Source organism: Schistocerca gregaria, chromosome 8 (genome assembly GCF_023897955.1).
Source record: "Schistocerca gregaria isolate iqSchGreg1 chromosome 8, iqSchGreg1.2, whole genome shotgun sequence".
NCBI lineage: Eukaryota > Metazoa > Arthropoda > Insecta > Orthoptera > Acrididae > Schistocerca > Schistocerca gregaria.
The window spans coordinates 209,046,716-209,062,530 of NC_064927.1; the positions used below are offsets into that span (position 1 = coordinate 209,046,716).

Consider the following 15,815-nt stretch of genomic DNA (forward strand, 5'->3'; position numbering starts at 1 on the left):
GAGAAACAATTAGGAACTTGGCATTGACGGAAGAATTATCTGTGGCTGAGACTCATCTAGCTTTCTCTTGTGGGCAGAAGTTGCAGAATTAGCCACACCTCAGGTCACACCTCCCGAGAAACGGACGAGGGACCAATCGGCACGTTCGAAAGGTACCAGCTCGGGTAATCACCCATCTCTGGCCTTGGCATTTACCAGTGGGTACGTATGTGTCCTACATGTCTACCTAGGGCGAGGAACTACGCGTTACCCTGTCACCAGGAACGTGTGGGTATGCCTTCAGACACGCACACAGAAGAAAGATAGAGAAAGGGAGGAACAAAGAGAATGACAGAAGAGAAGAATACTCAAACGCCGCAGCTGAGAAGAAGCTAAATAAAAGAATCAAGGAAAAAGAGGACAAAGTAAGGAGACTTTTCCGTAGAGAGAAAAGAAGAGAAACCACATCTCCAGACATAGGCCAGAACATTATCCCAAAGAATGGGAGAAAGGAAAGCGAAGGGGTGAGAGGGGAGGAAGGATCGGGGACAGGGAACGATGCAGAATTGGAAGGAATGCAGCCCGGAAAGGAAAGACAGCTGCACTAACTCGGGGGCCCGTGCTCGCCACACACGTATCCACAAAAAGAGTCGTTGACCCCTGCGGGGTACTGCAGTGGATGAGCACTACCTACAGATTATGGCTCGGAGGAACCCTGACGGCAATGCCATCACGTTGAATAATGATTTTCGTGCAGCCACAGGACGTCGTGTTAAAACTCAAACTGTGCGCAATAGGCTGCATGACACCAGGCAGCGCGGTACACATGGGCCCAACAACATGCCGAATGGACTGATCAGAATTGGCATAACGTACTCTTCACCGACGAGCGTCGAATTTGCCTTCAACCAGACAATCGTCGTATTTGGAGGCAACCCAGTCAGGCTCAACGCCTTAGACACTGTCAAGCACCGAGCGAGGTGGCGCAATGGCTAAACACTGGACTCGCATTCGGGCGGACGACGGTTCAATCCCGCGTCAGGCCATCATGATTTAGGTTTTCCGTGATTTCCCTAAATCGCTCCAGGCAATAGCTGGGATGGTTCCTTTCAAAGGACACGGCCGACTTCCATCCCCGTCCTTCCCTAATCCGATGAGACCGATGACCTCGCTGTCTGGTCTCCTTCCCTAAAAACCACCACTACCACACACTGTCTAGCGATTGCAGCAAGGTGGAGGTTCCCTGCTGTTTTGGGGTGGCATTACGTGGGGCCGACGTACACCATTGGTGGTCATAGAAGGCCCCCTAACGGCCGTACGACAAGTGAATGCCATCCTCCGACCGATAGTGCAACCATATCGGCAGAATATTGGAGAGGCATTCGTCTTCATGGAAGACAATGCGCGCCCCCATCGTGAGCATCTTGTGAATGACTTCCTTCAGGATAATGACATGGCTCGACATGAGTGGCCAGCATGTTCTCCAGACATGAACGCTATCGAACATGCCTGGGATACACTGAAAAGGGCTGTTTATGGACGACGTGACCCATCATCCACTCTGAGGGATCTACGTCAAATCGCCGTTAAGGAGTGGGACAATCTGGACCAACTGGGCCTTGATGAACTTGTAGATAGTATGCCACAACGAATATAGGAAAGCATCAATGCAAGAGGACGTGCTACTGCGTAGCATAGGTACCCGTGCGTACCGCAATCTGCACTACCACCTCTGAAGGTCTCGCTGTATGGAGGTACAACATGCAATGGGTGGTTTTCATTAACAATAAAAAGGGCGGAAATGATGTTTATGTCGATATCTCTTCCAATTTTCTGTACAGGTTCCGAACTCTCGGAGCCGAGGTGATGCAAGACTTTTTTTGTGTGTGTACTTCTGGGGTGTGATAATACGCAATTTGGTCAGTTGTTAATGCAGTTATTTGGATATAGTGGATGATGTATAGCTTGTTATGGTGGAGTCAGTAATTGCCATGACTTTATGTTCGTCATTAACCCTTGCACCTTTCCTCGCCCCCGCGTCACGTCACGGATTGCGCGACCTCTCCTGCCGAAGTTCGAGACCTTCCTCGGGCACGGGTGTGTTTGCTGTTCTCAGCGTAAGTTAGTTTAAGTAGTGTGTAAATCTAGGGACCGGTGACCTAAGCAGTTTGGTCCCTTAGGAATTCACACACACATTTGAAATTTTTTCGTAATTTTTCTGCTTTGTAATGTCTGTACTACATTTATTGACTGGAAGCTCTCCGCTGCCATGTACCGTTCTTTAATCTGTTGCTAAGTTTCTCCATTTCTACTGACGTCTAGCATCCTAAGTTGTTGTTCTCCTCCTCCTGTGATCTTTCCTAAGAGATTCTTGGTTACAAGCTATTTCTTCGTAGTATACAAGCATGAAATTGTCTTCATTCACTTGATTCCCGCATGCGTTTTTTTTTTCTCTTCTTAGAGGTACCTCCTCAAACCACCTATTGTCAGTCCATTTGACTTCTAGTATTTTTCTCCATAACCGGTATAATGACTCCTGATCTACGCAGATGTACTGCCCTTATGAGAGAATTCTACAAGATCTCCAGGAATTCTAACCTACCCGTGCATAACTGCCTGCCACTTTTAAATCGAAAGAGACTGAAATCACGCCATCCAACTCTGTGCAATGCTGCTGACATGGTTGCTAAGAATTTCAAACCTCTTGAAGAATGGAAAGGTCGGTGGGAAGCAGTGACAGATGTGCACCTGCATAACATCTTCTCAGGTACTAAACTTCCAAGTGGATTCGATTTAGCACGCAAGACCTGTACTACTCTCAACAGAATCCGTACCGGCCATGGCAGATGCAGAGCTGCTCTCTTTAAGTGGAAGAAGCTGCCTGATCCAGCTTGTGACTGCGGGGCTCCATACCAGACAGTCACCACATTGTCAGTGAATGCAGGATTCGAGCCTATCACGGCGCCAAAGAGGACTTCCTGCTAGCAACTCCAGATGCAGTGCGCTGGATGATTGGATATTCAGTTGTAAAGACAAACTTAAGTTTCTTGTGTGTCAATATGTACATATGTATAGGTAATTTAATTTCATGATATGTCTGTATTAGCCATACGCTAAATAATAAAATCTCCATAACCACATTTCAAACCTACTCCAGTGCATTTGCTTTTTCTTTTTTACTGCGCGTGAATCGCTACAATGTAAAACTACACTCCAGACAAACCAACTGGCGAATCTCTCTATTAATTCTATTGAAATTATTTCTGTCACCTATTCTAAAGCGCTTGTACCCATAGATCATCATCTTTTGGTTCGTCTGTCGAAGTGGCAGAGCGGTTCTAGGCGCTACAGTCTGGGACCGCGCGACCGCAACGGTCGCAGGTTCGAATCCTGGCTGGGGCATAGATGTGTGTGATTTCCCTAGGTTAGTTAGGTTTAAGTCGTTCTAAGTTCTAGGGGACTGATGACCTCAGATGTTAAGTCCCACACTGCTCAGAGCCATTTCTTGAGGTTCAAGCTTATCAAAGAAATAAGCGACTAGTGACGGGCTAACGAACAAGAGTGTCTACAGACTATGTTGTTTTATGACATATGGATATGTGTGCTCGCAATATGTAACAGCGCCGAGAAATGTATTTAACAGTAATGACCACGACATATAAATGTCTCAGCTCATTTTAAGTTGACATGGATTAAAGCCACAAAACTCTGCACTTGATAATGGCCTAAGGCCGAAACTGCAATCGTGAAATAAAGAAAGTGTTACAGTGACTGGTGTAAATATGTTGTCTTTTGTAAACTTAGGTCACTGTTATCAGAAGCCTCCTCGGTGTCTACAAAATGTTTCCATCGGAGCGTAGAGTTCTGAAAACGAATCAAATTCTGGTGAGCTTGTGTTAGGGCTGTAGGGTTGACGAGGAAAGATTTCCCATCCACAGTTCTCCAAAACTCAGCGTGCTGGTTCACCAATATGCGATCGTGCGTTATCATGCAGAATGAAAACTTCAGCTGCAAAAGCGTGGGACCTTCTTTGGCAAATTTTCGGCGCAAAACATTTTGCAGAAAGTCTGTGCAGGATCGTCCCGTTACATTGGTTGCCTGAGGCACTATCTGTTCCTATCAGTCTATTCCTGTCAGTCTATTCCTGTCGTAAGCCATAATCAGCACCTGCTTGACGTTGGACTGTTGGCGACGACAAAATCTCGATCAATATTTCATCTGTGGCAACAATACCGTTTAAAATCTGATATTCCTGTGTCTAGTAGCGTTGAAGCAATTTGTTGTGTGATCCTCTCGCAATTTGGGTAATTTACTCTGTAGTTTCTCTGGTTTGTTTCTCAACACTGAAGAGAGACACGTTTCATTCAACTGCAGTTTCTTCGCGTGATTTCTTTCGACCTTCTTGGAAAATGTTGCCAATAATGGCAGCGGAAGTGTAGTTTCTTACACTTCCCAGCCGCCCACTCTTTGGGTTGCTTTCAGTACTTGTCCAGCATTCGCGGAAACGGGAGGACCACCGTTGCACTGTGTTTCCATGCAAAAATGGTTCAAATGGCTCTAAGCACTATGGGACTTAACATCTGAGGTCGTCATTCCCCTAGACTTAAAACTACTTAAACCTGAATAACCTAAGGACATCACAAACATCCATGCCCGAGGCAGGATTCGAACCTGCGACCGTAACAGCACCGCGGTTCCCGACCGAAGCGCTTAGAACAGATCGGCCACAGCGGCCGGCTTGGTGTGCTAGAACGTCGGTCGATGTGACCGAGGAAAAATTGATTGAATTTCACCGACTGCCATCGGAAGTCTATACTTCAGGGAGATAGGATCTGCTATAGTGTGACCGCGCACGTAGTGGTGCATTGATTTGAAACGATCAGCTATCTCTGGCCGATGTCGGTCGTCGGCGGAATCCACCGACATCGGAGCCACTGTGACCGCAGCCTTATAACGCAGATGTATGAGAAATTAATGAACTGACCATGGACAAAATTATGTCCTTGGCAGGAGTCGGCAGTTATGCCAAACTGAAGGATTCAGTGTGAGGAGCGGATTCGCTGAGTACTTCGACGGGCCAAATTTTAATCGCCGTTCACAGTACTGTTAACAATAACAACTCTCTTGTGGTAACTGTAGTTAAAGGCTCAATAGAAATAATTTCCGACTGTGTTACATTAGACAAAGACATTTCTCATAGCATTCATTAATTTTTCTTTCAACTTCTGCCCAAATTAACTCCTTTCACACTTTGTTTTTCAAATTGGCGTCAGCCGTGATCCGCAAAATATGCTTTTCGGATACCAACTCAGTAGGCTGCTCATCCTCTGAGGTAGCCGACATTTCTGGTGGATGTTTCAATAATTAGATCGGAAGAATTACCTATTCCCTTGCTGTCTGTGCGCGCGAAACAAGTACTGCAGCTACTGCCTAGTAGCCGCTGTTGCTCAGTTGGACTTCCTCCACTTCTCCAAGTAAATCGCTGCGACTCCTGCCGCAGTAGGCAAGAATTTCCTACACGCTGCGCTCGCAGCGGCACTGCGCAGGGAAGTTGTCCGGCACGTCTGCATCGCGCGAGTGGGTGGTGCGATCTCGCACGCCTTGCACGCAGCACGTTGCGGGAAATTCTCACAGCTAGGAAAACGTAGCGTCGTTCGCTCTACAGTGGCAAGACAGTGGAGACGTTTTCTGACAACGCAATGCGTAACGTAGTCAGCCAGAACTTTAAGTCAGGTGCGACACTACTAGTTTTGGACGAGTGTCATACGTTGCTTACTGCATTCTAGTGAAGGAATTGCTGCAAGGCAGGTGAATTTATTATATAAAATCTCTATTAAGTGTGCTCAAACACTACAGGCGCATTTCAGTAGCGCGGAAGATAACCTGCTAATTTACACGTGGATCAGATCATGCTCTTCTTCAAGGTCCATCAGCTAACCCAGTAGTCTTCCATCAACACTGTACAGTATATCTATACTTTGGCTAAAGCAAATTTGAAGACACTTGCCAGTCAGCTCATGTGAACTGAATAGTTGATGTGCTTGCTATTTCATTTCCTGGGAAAACAAAAATGTGCAACGTACTTAAGTTTCCTATCGACGCAGAACGACCTACCCAGATCGCACGGCGCAAAATTCCTGTAAAAACCAGGCTTTCGGCGCAGGTGATACTATGGACAGGTAGTGACGCAGCGATCGGTAAATCCTACGGGTACCTGGGGTTCAGAAATAGTTGATGAGATCCCTCCTGAAAAGGCCAAAATGGCGGGATACGGCCAATAACACGGCTACGTTGGATTTCTCACCGTGGTGTTTCCAACTCGTTGGTAGGTGCCATAGGACTTCCATCCAACCAATTTTACGCCGTGGGTTTGTCGACCAGAGTCTCACCCACTGCTGATTTACGCTATTCACCGGCAGCGGATGTGTTGCCACCATTTTTGTTTCTGTGTAGTTTCGACGGCGTAAGTTACTTGAGTTCTATGCACTATGAGTAATGGAAATACACCGCGCAACGAAAATTAAAGAATCACTTCTTTCTAAAACCAATAATTGTCTCCCACTACAAGGCATAACTTTGAAATCTGACTCAAATGTGAAAAAAGCCACAGCTCAAAATATTAGATTCGTATGAGCAGTTGCCAGCGGGCTCGTGCGCGTTGCGCAGAGCTGAATTCGCGTATCAGCACTGCCTTCCTCCCGTTTCTGGCTACTTGGAGCGTGGCTGTTTGGTGTATGAGCAGTAGCAGCTAGTAGACCCGGAAAAATTTTCCTGGCGCGCCCAAGCTGCCAGATTCGCGCAAGCGCAGAACAAGCTGAGTTATAGAGAGGGGGGGGGGGGGGGTTGTCCTTCCCCACGTGACCCGTGGCTGTGTCTTCGTTTACAGCTCCCACGTCAAATGAAAACAAAACAGATTTCTATGGCCGGGAGCCATCAGGTAAATTAATATACATTCTCATAACCATGAAAGACCAAAATAAGTTAGTAGTTTCAATTTTCTGATTTCTAGCAATCAACCATTAATGTCTTAATGAAGCGATTTCTGTCTTGTTTTATAGAGAAATTTGTTTCAGTTAATTTTTTTCCGCTGAGGCAGTTAGTTTATTTGAAACGAAGTGTTTCATTCCACGCTATTGGCTACTTTCAATCACGTTCAATTTAAAGTGCAAATTTTCATTTTCTGGGACGAATGACGTTATACCATAATAAAGAACCAAAAATGAGAATACAGTACTGGACCTCCAAGAAAATTGGTATCACGAGAGCCACATGAAAAGCTGAATATCAGGTACTTCAGAGTCCATCTGGACATAGAAATGTGCAATTAGAGCGGAATGAAGCATTTTAGTATGGTTTATGAAATTTCGATGCTGCTGGAGGAGTCTCTGATGTCCTGTTCCTTGTATGACACTAAGATTTCTTAATGCTATATACGTACGAACATACGTAAACATTGACTTGAGGCTAAGTAGGCAAATTTGTGTCAGTAGTTTTGAACTAAATATTTTGTTTCAAATATAATGACAGCTGTAGAAGAATTCTGTAGATCTGCCTTCTGTGAAAGTGTTTTTCGATCACAAGGCACTTGTCTAGTACTTCCTCTGGGCCTGAAGTTATTTCTTAATTTGTGTTTACGTCTTAAATTTATAGAATGCCATTCTATGCTAAATTTTAGACTGGCAGCATATCATGTTTTATCGTTTTAACTCCCCACATGGCTTCATATTTATTCCTGGAGTACAATATAAACTGTCAGTTGCCTCACAGACAACAGACAACCATGTTAATTTTTTTCACGTTTTGAAACAGTCATGAAATTTATTGTCCTTTATTCCGGTGTAAGCTACACAAGAAACTGTCTTTTTTGGTTGCAAGTAATTTGTATTCCATCCTAGTAGCTTTTTGCAGTGCTGTGCAGATGTAAACGTGTTGGAAATGCTACATAACAATATTGCAGAGTACGAATTAAAAAAAAATTAAAAAAACACCTCAAAAGCCAAGAACTGCTTCCTTATTTGCATCCTTTATCTGTGTGGGATATGATAAACAATTGCTCTAAGTACAACTCAGTATGTCCTCTCAACAACATGCCGCACGGGCGGCACGGCTACAAATGGTCACGTGATGCCCCACCAGAAATACGGCGAAAAGCGTATGAGAAGAGCAAGCACCAAGCATCGTAGCTGCGCATGCGCAGTACAGCCTGTTGTCTGGCGCTTTCTGGTAACTGCTCAAACGAACCTAATGTGAAGGGTTGTGGGATCACATTGGCACCACATTTCACCACAATTCTTCCCAACGCCACCAGCGATGAGCCATACATAGGAAGGTCGTCACAGTCCCTTAACGCCCCGGGGAAGGAGGTTGCTTGATTGGCGCCCTTGATGCCACGACCTAAAGCCTTTTCGTGTAGACTCTGAGCGGCTGCGTGTCTAAAATTTTTTCCTCGGCCGCTAAGAAAATCACATCTCAACGTGCCGCGTCGCGACTTGGGCCTCCAACGCAGACGCGTCCTAAATGGTGAAATGGGAGAGGCGCTGTTACGATCTTCCCATCGTGTGGCTACATTGCCGTTGGATAGAATCGTGGTGAAATTTGGAGACCTTACAGGTCACAGGAACTTGTTTTCGTCCTTTTTTCGCATACATCGACACCTGGCTGTTTGAAGCGTCGCGTTGTCGAGGCCAAGGGCGGCGTCGCAGGTCGGTAACTTTTGCAACTTTACAGAGGAAGCTTGTAGGTATGTTTGAGCCAAATTTCACACTTATAATGCGCAATGGCGGGCATTACAACGAATAGGAAACCTTTTCTTCTCAAGGCACACAGGAAATGAGCTGAGTATATGTCCTGATTGTCCGCGAGTTTCGAACAGGATAGGTGTCCAGGCCGTTTAATCCCTTCAGGCCTGCATTTTTTCTTGTGAAGGGAAAATTTTTCTTTATTCTCTTATTCTCTTCTTAGCTGATTTTTTAATGATTTGGGGCGCAAGAGTCACACACATATACGTACTCGTTTTCAAAACATGCTTTGCACACTTGACTTCTTTTTTTGGACTAAAAAGATTTCGAAATATTCACTGTTGTAATAGACTTATCACTCGATAATCACCATGCAAAATAATAATAATATTATTATTTAGTTATACAGGAAATATAACTAACTAACCACTTCCGTGTATTCTAGCGGCCACTAGCTGCTGCGTACAGCTACATTCACCAGTTGATGTTTACATAGTTATGTCCAACAGCTGGCCGCACTTACACAATCATGGCTGAACAGCAACATTCTTGCCCACCTGACGAACCAGACGTGCAGGTTGAAAAACGAGTGTATACCTGCTATTAATGCTATATTTGAAATTGACATAAGATTCCACTGACCATCTTCAGAAAAGATCTGAAACAGATTTAGGGATGAACGAAGATATTTAACACCTCTAGTTTTCTTATAAAAAAATTCAGTGAGAAATAATAATTCACAAAATAAGACAAGAAATTTAATCATTTGCTGCAGTAATGTTATTGAAAGAAAAAAGGGTAAGAAAAGCAACATTTAAACATGCCTGTGTTTATGTGCATGGACAGCCCGAAGCCTGGATAAAATGTGAAGCGGATAATATTACAACATGGCCGGCGGAGCCTTCGCGCTGTTGCGGCTTCCTTTCACGGTCTGAAAATCCAGCGCTAAAATATGTGTGGTCGGAAACACCACGCTGACGTCACGAGTCGCAAAGCATCGCGAGCGCTCGGCTGCATCCGGAGCCCCCGAGAGATCAATATGTCAACGAAAAAGTACCCACTAACGGTCTTATCTTAGTCGTTTGCTATTCAGCACGTATTTAACTGCATAGTTAAGGAATTATCAAACCCTTCTGAAACAGCAACTCGCTCCCCGCCGGAGATGGTCATTGCAATTCGTGCAGACCTATAGTGTCACGTGCTGCGCCGTATGTCACAAGGCTGTGGCTTTCTTTGGCCCCGTCGCGAAGCCCTCGCTCAGAAAGCCCACGACACCAACAATACCGCAGACGGACGTAGTATACGAATGTTCCCGATACGCAACAGCAAGCAGCGGATATTAGCTGAGAAAGTTACTGGTGATAAAGGTGTTTCGATACAACTTTATTACAAAATATTCCCAAAGACAGCACTTTTAAAACTAATAGTTGCTAAAATATAAGTACTTCTTCTACTGAGATATCGCAGGATGGCTATCGGTGAAAGCTATCAATTAAGCTACTCAGACATGCTGTACGATGTATATGAATGGAGCAAGGGCGAACTATTATAAGTGTACGATCATTAGTTTGTAATCAGGAAGCAGTAAGAAACATACTGACACCTAGCAGTACTTCAAGAAGAACTACAGCAACATACTACACGTTCAAAAGACTTCATACTAGTACATTCACATTTGATGTGATGATAATACTTAAGTACGTGAACTACTAGAGAACAATACGAGAAATCACCAATCTGAATGTTCTAGTAGAATGCTGAGAAATTTATCTATTAGAACGACAACATACATAGATGTAAATCAACGGATGTCTATCAAATGATTTGTGTGTTTCTTTTGTACGAATTCACACAATTAGAAATGACATTGAACAGTCAATCTCATGAACTAATTAAGTAGGATCCACCGCTTAGTCTTGTTTCTCTTGTTCGTTATATCTATTGTATATGACAAACTGTATTTATGATTTTAATTGACGGTTTAATGTAAGTATAGTACGCAAACCTATTTACTGAAGCATTAACTAATTTTTGTGCCAGCAAACTCTTTGCCAGATGGGGGTGGTACAGGAACATATTACGGACTATGTGCAACTAGAAGATAGGGTATCTGCTGCTGGCAGTAGTAACGCAAATTTAACTGACGAAATGTTTACGAAAGAAAAAGATTGTGTTTTATGATACATTGCAGCGCCTCGTGGTTTCCATGACTACATTCATTCCGACTATGTACTGCGCATTTTGCCAGCTGACACACACACACACACACACACACACACACACACACACACACACACACACAACCTCGAATACAGCACGTATCCTTCAGCAGTTGTTTTCGTGGAATTAATAACAAAAGGCTCGAATTATTCAAGAATAATGTGGCCAAGTCACCGAATGGCAGATTCGCTGCGTTGCCGACAGGTACACTAACAAAAGGCACAGAGATTAGCTACCTTTCAGAATATCTCTTTTGCTCGTATACCTTTGGACGACGCAGCGTTTCTTTGGTGAGTCGTTCCCTTTATCCGGAATAATCATAATTCTCAACCAGAACTTTCCGTACACTATTATTGCAAAACTCTCGAATTGTCAAAGGCGCGTCCTCTTTTAGATCTCACTCAATACTGTATTTACAATGGTAGGACCTAAATGTGCCTGTCAGACAGCATATAAGTAGTAATAAAGAAAAACGTACAGGCTTATAGTGACCCTGCTGTACATTACCTTCAGTAAACTTCCAACTCTCTTCGCTCAGCTGACTCTCCGAACTGGAGCTATGTTTCTGGTACGTCCCAATAGCTTCTCTTCTTGCTTTATACAATCCAGTCTTGGAGTTCTCATAATTTGGAATATTTCCAACGTAATCTAAACATTCCCCATTCATATCTCGAAATTCTTCTCTAAAAATTTGGGAAACAGGCACTGCCATTTCTTCGCAGACTCTTACCCTGCAATTATGCATTCGTTTTTTAAGTTGCACATCTCTCTCGTTAGGTAAGCAAGAATGTTGCTGTTGACGAATGATTTTGCCATTCGCAATTTTTAAACGGCCTCGGCACTTCCACCGTTCCGAATTCACGCATAACCAGTTTGTATACTGAGCACTTTTTCTGTGCACCCGGTAGCGATGGCCATCCTTAAGAAGACACGGCTTCCCTTTCGTCGTTGTAATTATTTCCATCACACACACTGTATACAACACAAGTAGCGTACGGAAACGATGGGTGACGACGATGGCAGCAGGCTGCCAACACACCCGCAACTGGTGAACGACTGACGTAGTTCAGCAGTGGGAGAACCTCGACCTTAGAGACAGGAAGGCAGCCGAGGCTTCGCTCCGAACGCGATCGTTGGTGGCCGAAATGTTCCGAAGCTAGCGCTTGGCGGTGGGGCGACTCGCGTGGCGCGCTTTTTGTTATTGTATTCAGTTCCTAGCGTGATCGTGTTCGTACCGTTTTCCGTGGGTGTCTTACATCTTCCGACACGAGTGAAACTAACAAGGGAACCTCCCCAACGCACTCCCCTCAGATTTAGTTATAATTTGGCACAGTGGACAGGCCTTGAAAAACTGAACACAAATCAATCGAGAAAACAGGAAAAAGTTGTTTGGAACTACGAAAAAATATGCAAAATATACAAACTGAGTAGTCAATGAGCAAGATAGGCAACATGAAGGATAGTGTGAGCTGAGCAGCGCCGTGGTCCCGTGATTAGCGTGAGCAGCTGCGGAACGGACGTCCTTGGTTCAAGACTTCCCTCGAGTGAAATGTTTACTTTCCTTATTTTCGCAAAGTTGTGATCCGTCCGTTCGTTCATTGACGTCTCTGTTCACTGTAATAAGTTTAGTGTTTGTGTTTTGCGACCGCACCGCAAAACCGTGCGATTAGTAGACGAAAGGACGTGTGTGTCCAATGGGAACCGAAAACATTTGATCGCAAGGTCACAGGTCTACCGATTCCTCCACAGGAAAACATGTCTGATTTATTCTATACGACACTGGTGACGGCATGTGTCACATGACAGGAATATGTTGTCGACCCACCTAACTTGTACACTTGGCGAATGGGTAAAAAGATTCTTCTACCTTGCCCGGTTTAGATTTTCTTGTGGATGTGATAATCACTCATAAAGAAGTGATGAAAACTTAAGAGTTTGTCACATAAACTGCAACAAATGAATGCAACAGTTTTACAGTCGCAGATACTAGTTTATTACAGTGAACAGAGACGTCAATGAACGAACGGACAGATCATAACTTCGCGAAAATAAACTTTTCACTCGAGGAAAGACTTCAACCAAGGACCTCTCGTTCCGCAGCTGCTCACGCTAACCACGGGACCACGGCGCTGAGATCAGATTATCCTTGATATTGCCTATATTGCGCAGAGACTACTCAGTTTGTATATTTTGCTTATTTTTTTCATAGTTCCACAGAACTACTTCCTGTTTTCTCGATTGATCTGTGTTCAGTTTTTCAAGTCCTATCCACTGTGCCAACTTATAACTAGATCTGAGGGGGGTGCGATGGGGAGGTTCCCTTGCAAGCAGTTAAGAGTGTTCAAGTGCGGAAAGGAGTCTGCAAAGAGGTAGAATATCACAGAGGCAACACGCGACCAGATTGAAGCAAACTGAATAACCCTCGGCTAGGTTTCCGGAAGTCGCAAGAAAAGGGCGTGGTACGTGACAGTGCTACACAACGCAAGAATAAATTTTCAAAGCTCTTCTGCAAAAACAGATAAAATGCACCTGAACGACTCTTTACAGAGGAAGTGCAATTGGAACCTCCAAGACCTCCATATCGTTTACGCAACGTAACATTATCACCTCCCAGTTACTTCAATTTGTACACGACAACAACAACAGTACAAGTGCTTAAGACTGTGAAGAAGCGTTGTGTGTGTTTAAAGGCGACATTGGCTGCAGTACGCTACAAAAGTGAGCAGACGCCAGACTTCAAAATAAAAAAAACCGCATCGCTGAAGAGAAACGTTATCGAGCAGGCGAAGAAGACTTTTCTAGCCAAAAGAAGAAAGTGTAACAATGAATACTCATTTCCCTACTGCAAAAAAGACTGATAGCGTATGAAGTCACAAAAGAGGATGAAAGGCGACGGAACTGATTAGTTACAGGGAATTATAGTTTATTATTCGTAATTCGAAGAGTGCAAAGTAAAATTTGGTTTTCAAATTTTAGGTTGTATGTTAGGTATTTCTTTTTTTTTTCTCCATTATAGTCATATTTATTTAATTTATATACCAAAATTACTAAAATAGCTATTGTGTTAGGGTTACCGTGACAGAATGGTGACGTATGTTGCAAAACAGCTACATTCCAATGAATTGAAATGTTCTAATAATTTCATTATTCCTTAGCGCTTGATTAGACAATACAGTACAGCTATGAGAGGAATAATCTATTCAATAATTATTACTTATCATCTGTTGCATGTTTTTATTTGTGATGGCTCCTTACATAGCATCGACTTAGTTTTTTTCCGAAAATCTACATACCCTACATCACAAAGGACGGTGCTGGTCCACTTTTTATTATATTATCTACTGATAAGTTCCATGCTCTCTGTGGCACCTATGGTCGGGACGCGCACGTAACGATCTGTCGGCTACGTAGGGCTTCCTATCGTGGGGTTTCCTACAAGGGTGCAGCAGATAGCGAAGCTGTCCCGAGCACCGGTTCCCTAACGAGGTGTTTGCAAACTCAGCCTCCCTCACTGCTTGTCTACCTACCCCAGTCGCTCACCCTCAGCGCATGTGTTGTCACCGTTTCTCAGGCAGTGCGGTCGTCGATGAGTTCGCGAAGAAAAGACAGTGCCTGCAGCCCAAATTTTTAAGCAGGAATTTCAATATCTGAAAGATAAAGGATTAGAATTCGTGTCGTATATTCCGAATTACGAAATCTCCAAGAGTCAATTGTGTAATGCGAGAAGAGGCGCTATTGAGACGACCCAGAGCCCCGGCTCTAGTTCGGAAATTCATCTTCGCGGAGACCTTTTGAAATTAACGGAAGGTAATAGTTTTTTGAAGATTGTTGATGGCTCTGTTCCAGGCAAGAAACTTTTAGTATTTGCTTGTGAAAAAGCAGAGAAAATCCTTTGTGATAATGGAACTGTGCTTATGGATGGGACATTTGACAGCTGTTCGAAACAGTTCAAACAATTGTATACAATCCATGTCGACATAAGTACAGAAGAGGCAACTAAGATATTTCCTGTTTGCTTTGCTGCCAGACAGAAGCCAAAATTCATATGAAAGACTGGATCGAAATCTAATATGCCTCGGTGGCTGCAGTTGAAGCAATGAATTTAGTGTTCCCTGGAACACAACTTTCCGGTTGTAATTTTTTCTTTAACCAGTGTCTGTGGAAGAAGATACAGGAACTGGGATTAACGGAAGACTACAGGGATAGGGAGGAAGTCCGATTGTTTTGTCGCATGTGTGCTGCAGTGGCACATCTTCCACTTAACACTGCCGATGAAGCGTGGATTTTAATAATGGAACAAATGCCCAGGGGAGAGAGTACAGCATTTGCAGACTATATTGTTGATCAGTGGATGGAAAATCCTAATATACCTATATTGAAATGTGGAATGTTTTTAACCAACGACAGAATGGCGAATGCTGTCTAAGACTTGCATAGAAAACTGAACTCTTCAATCAATCAGAAACATCGAAATGTGTACTTTCTGATTCAAAAGCTGAAGAAACATAGAAAGACCCTCGAGATTTAAAAAGGTGTGTAAAATTTCGAGCCTTTTACAGAAAATGCAATAAGAAATTACGATTGATAAGGAAAAGTTATCAATTTGCTACTTTAATGTTGAACAACAAAAAATAAATTAATTAAACATGCCTATGTACTACCTACATTAGCCAGGCCTAAGCCTGGATAAAATGTGAAGGGATGTTCTTATTTCCATGTCAGTCGGAAAGTTCACGGTTACGATATTTATTTGTAGTCGGAAACACGAGCGTCACCACCGAAGGGGTCTAGAGATACCAAAAGTTGGGTGATAAAAAATTTACCGCGATGTTCTGTGCGGGATATGCTGTGGGCCTTAAAACATCAATAATTTCGCGA

The 15,815-nt window shown here is 43.7% G+C and overlaps 1 protein-coding gene across 9 annotated transcripts in view; it reads right to left on the minus strand.

Annotated features, from left to right (window-relative positions):
* Window positions 1-15,815, minus strand: part of LOC126284806 (protein bric-a-brac 2-like) — a 437,302-nt gene that overhangs the window by 191,949 nt on the left and 229,538 nt on the right. Inside the window, exon 1 of one of the 9 annotated variants that reach the window (XM_049983978.1) lies at window positions 11,445-12,022. The exons of 7 other annotated variants lie outside the window; for them this stretch is intronic. In XM_049983978.1, coding sequence (XP_049839935.1) covers window positions 11,445-11,901 — 457 coding nt within the window. In that variant the 5' untranslated portion in view covers window positions 11,902-12,022. Of the gene's footprint in view, window positions 1-6,283; window positions 6,361-11,444; window positions 12,023-15,815 lie in introns of those variants that run through there. One more of the 9 variants, XM_049983992.1, reaches the window with a different exon arrangement.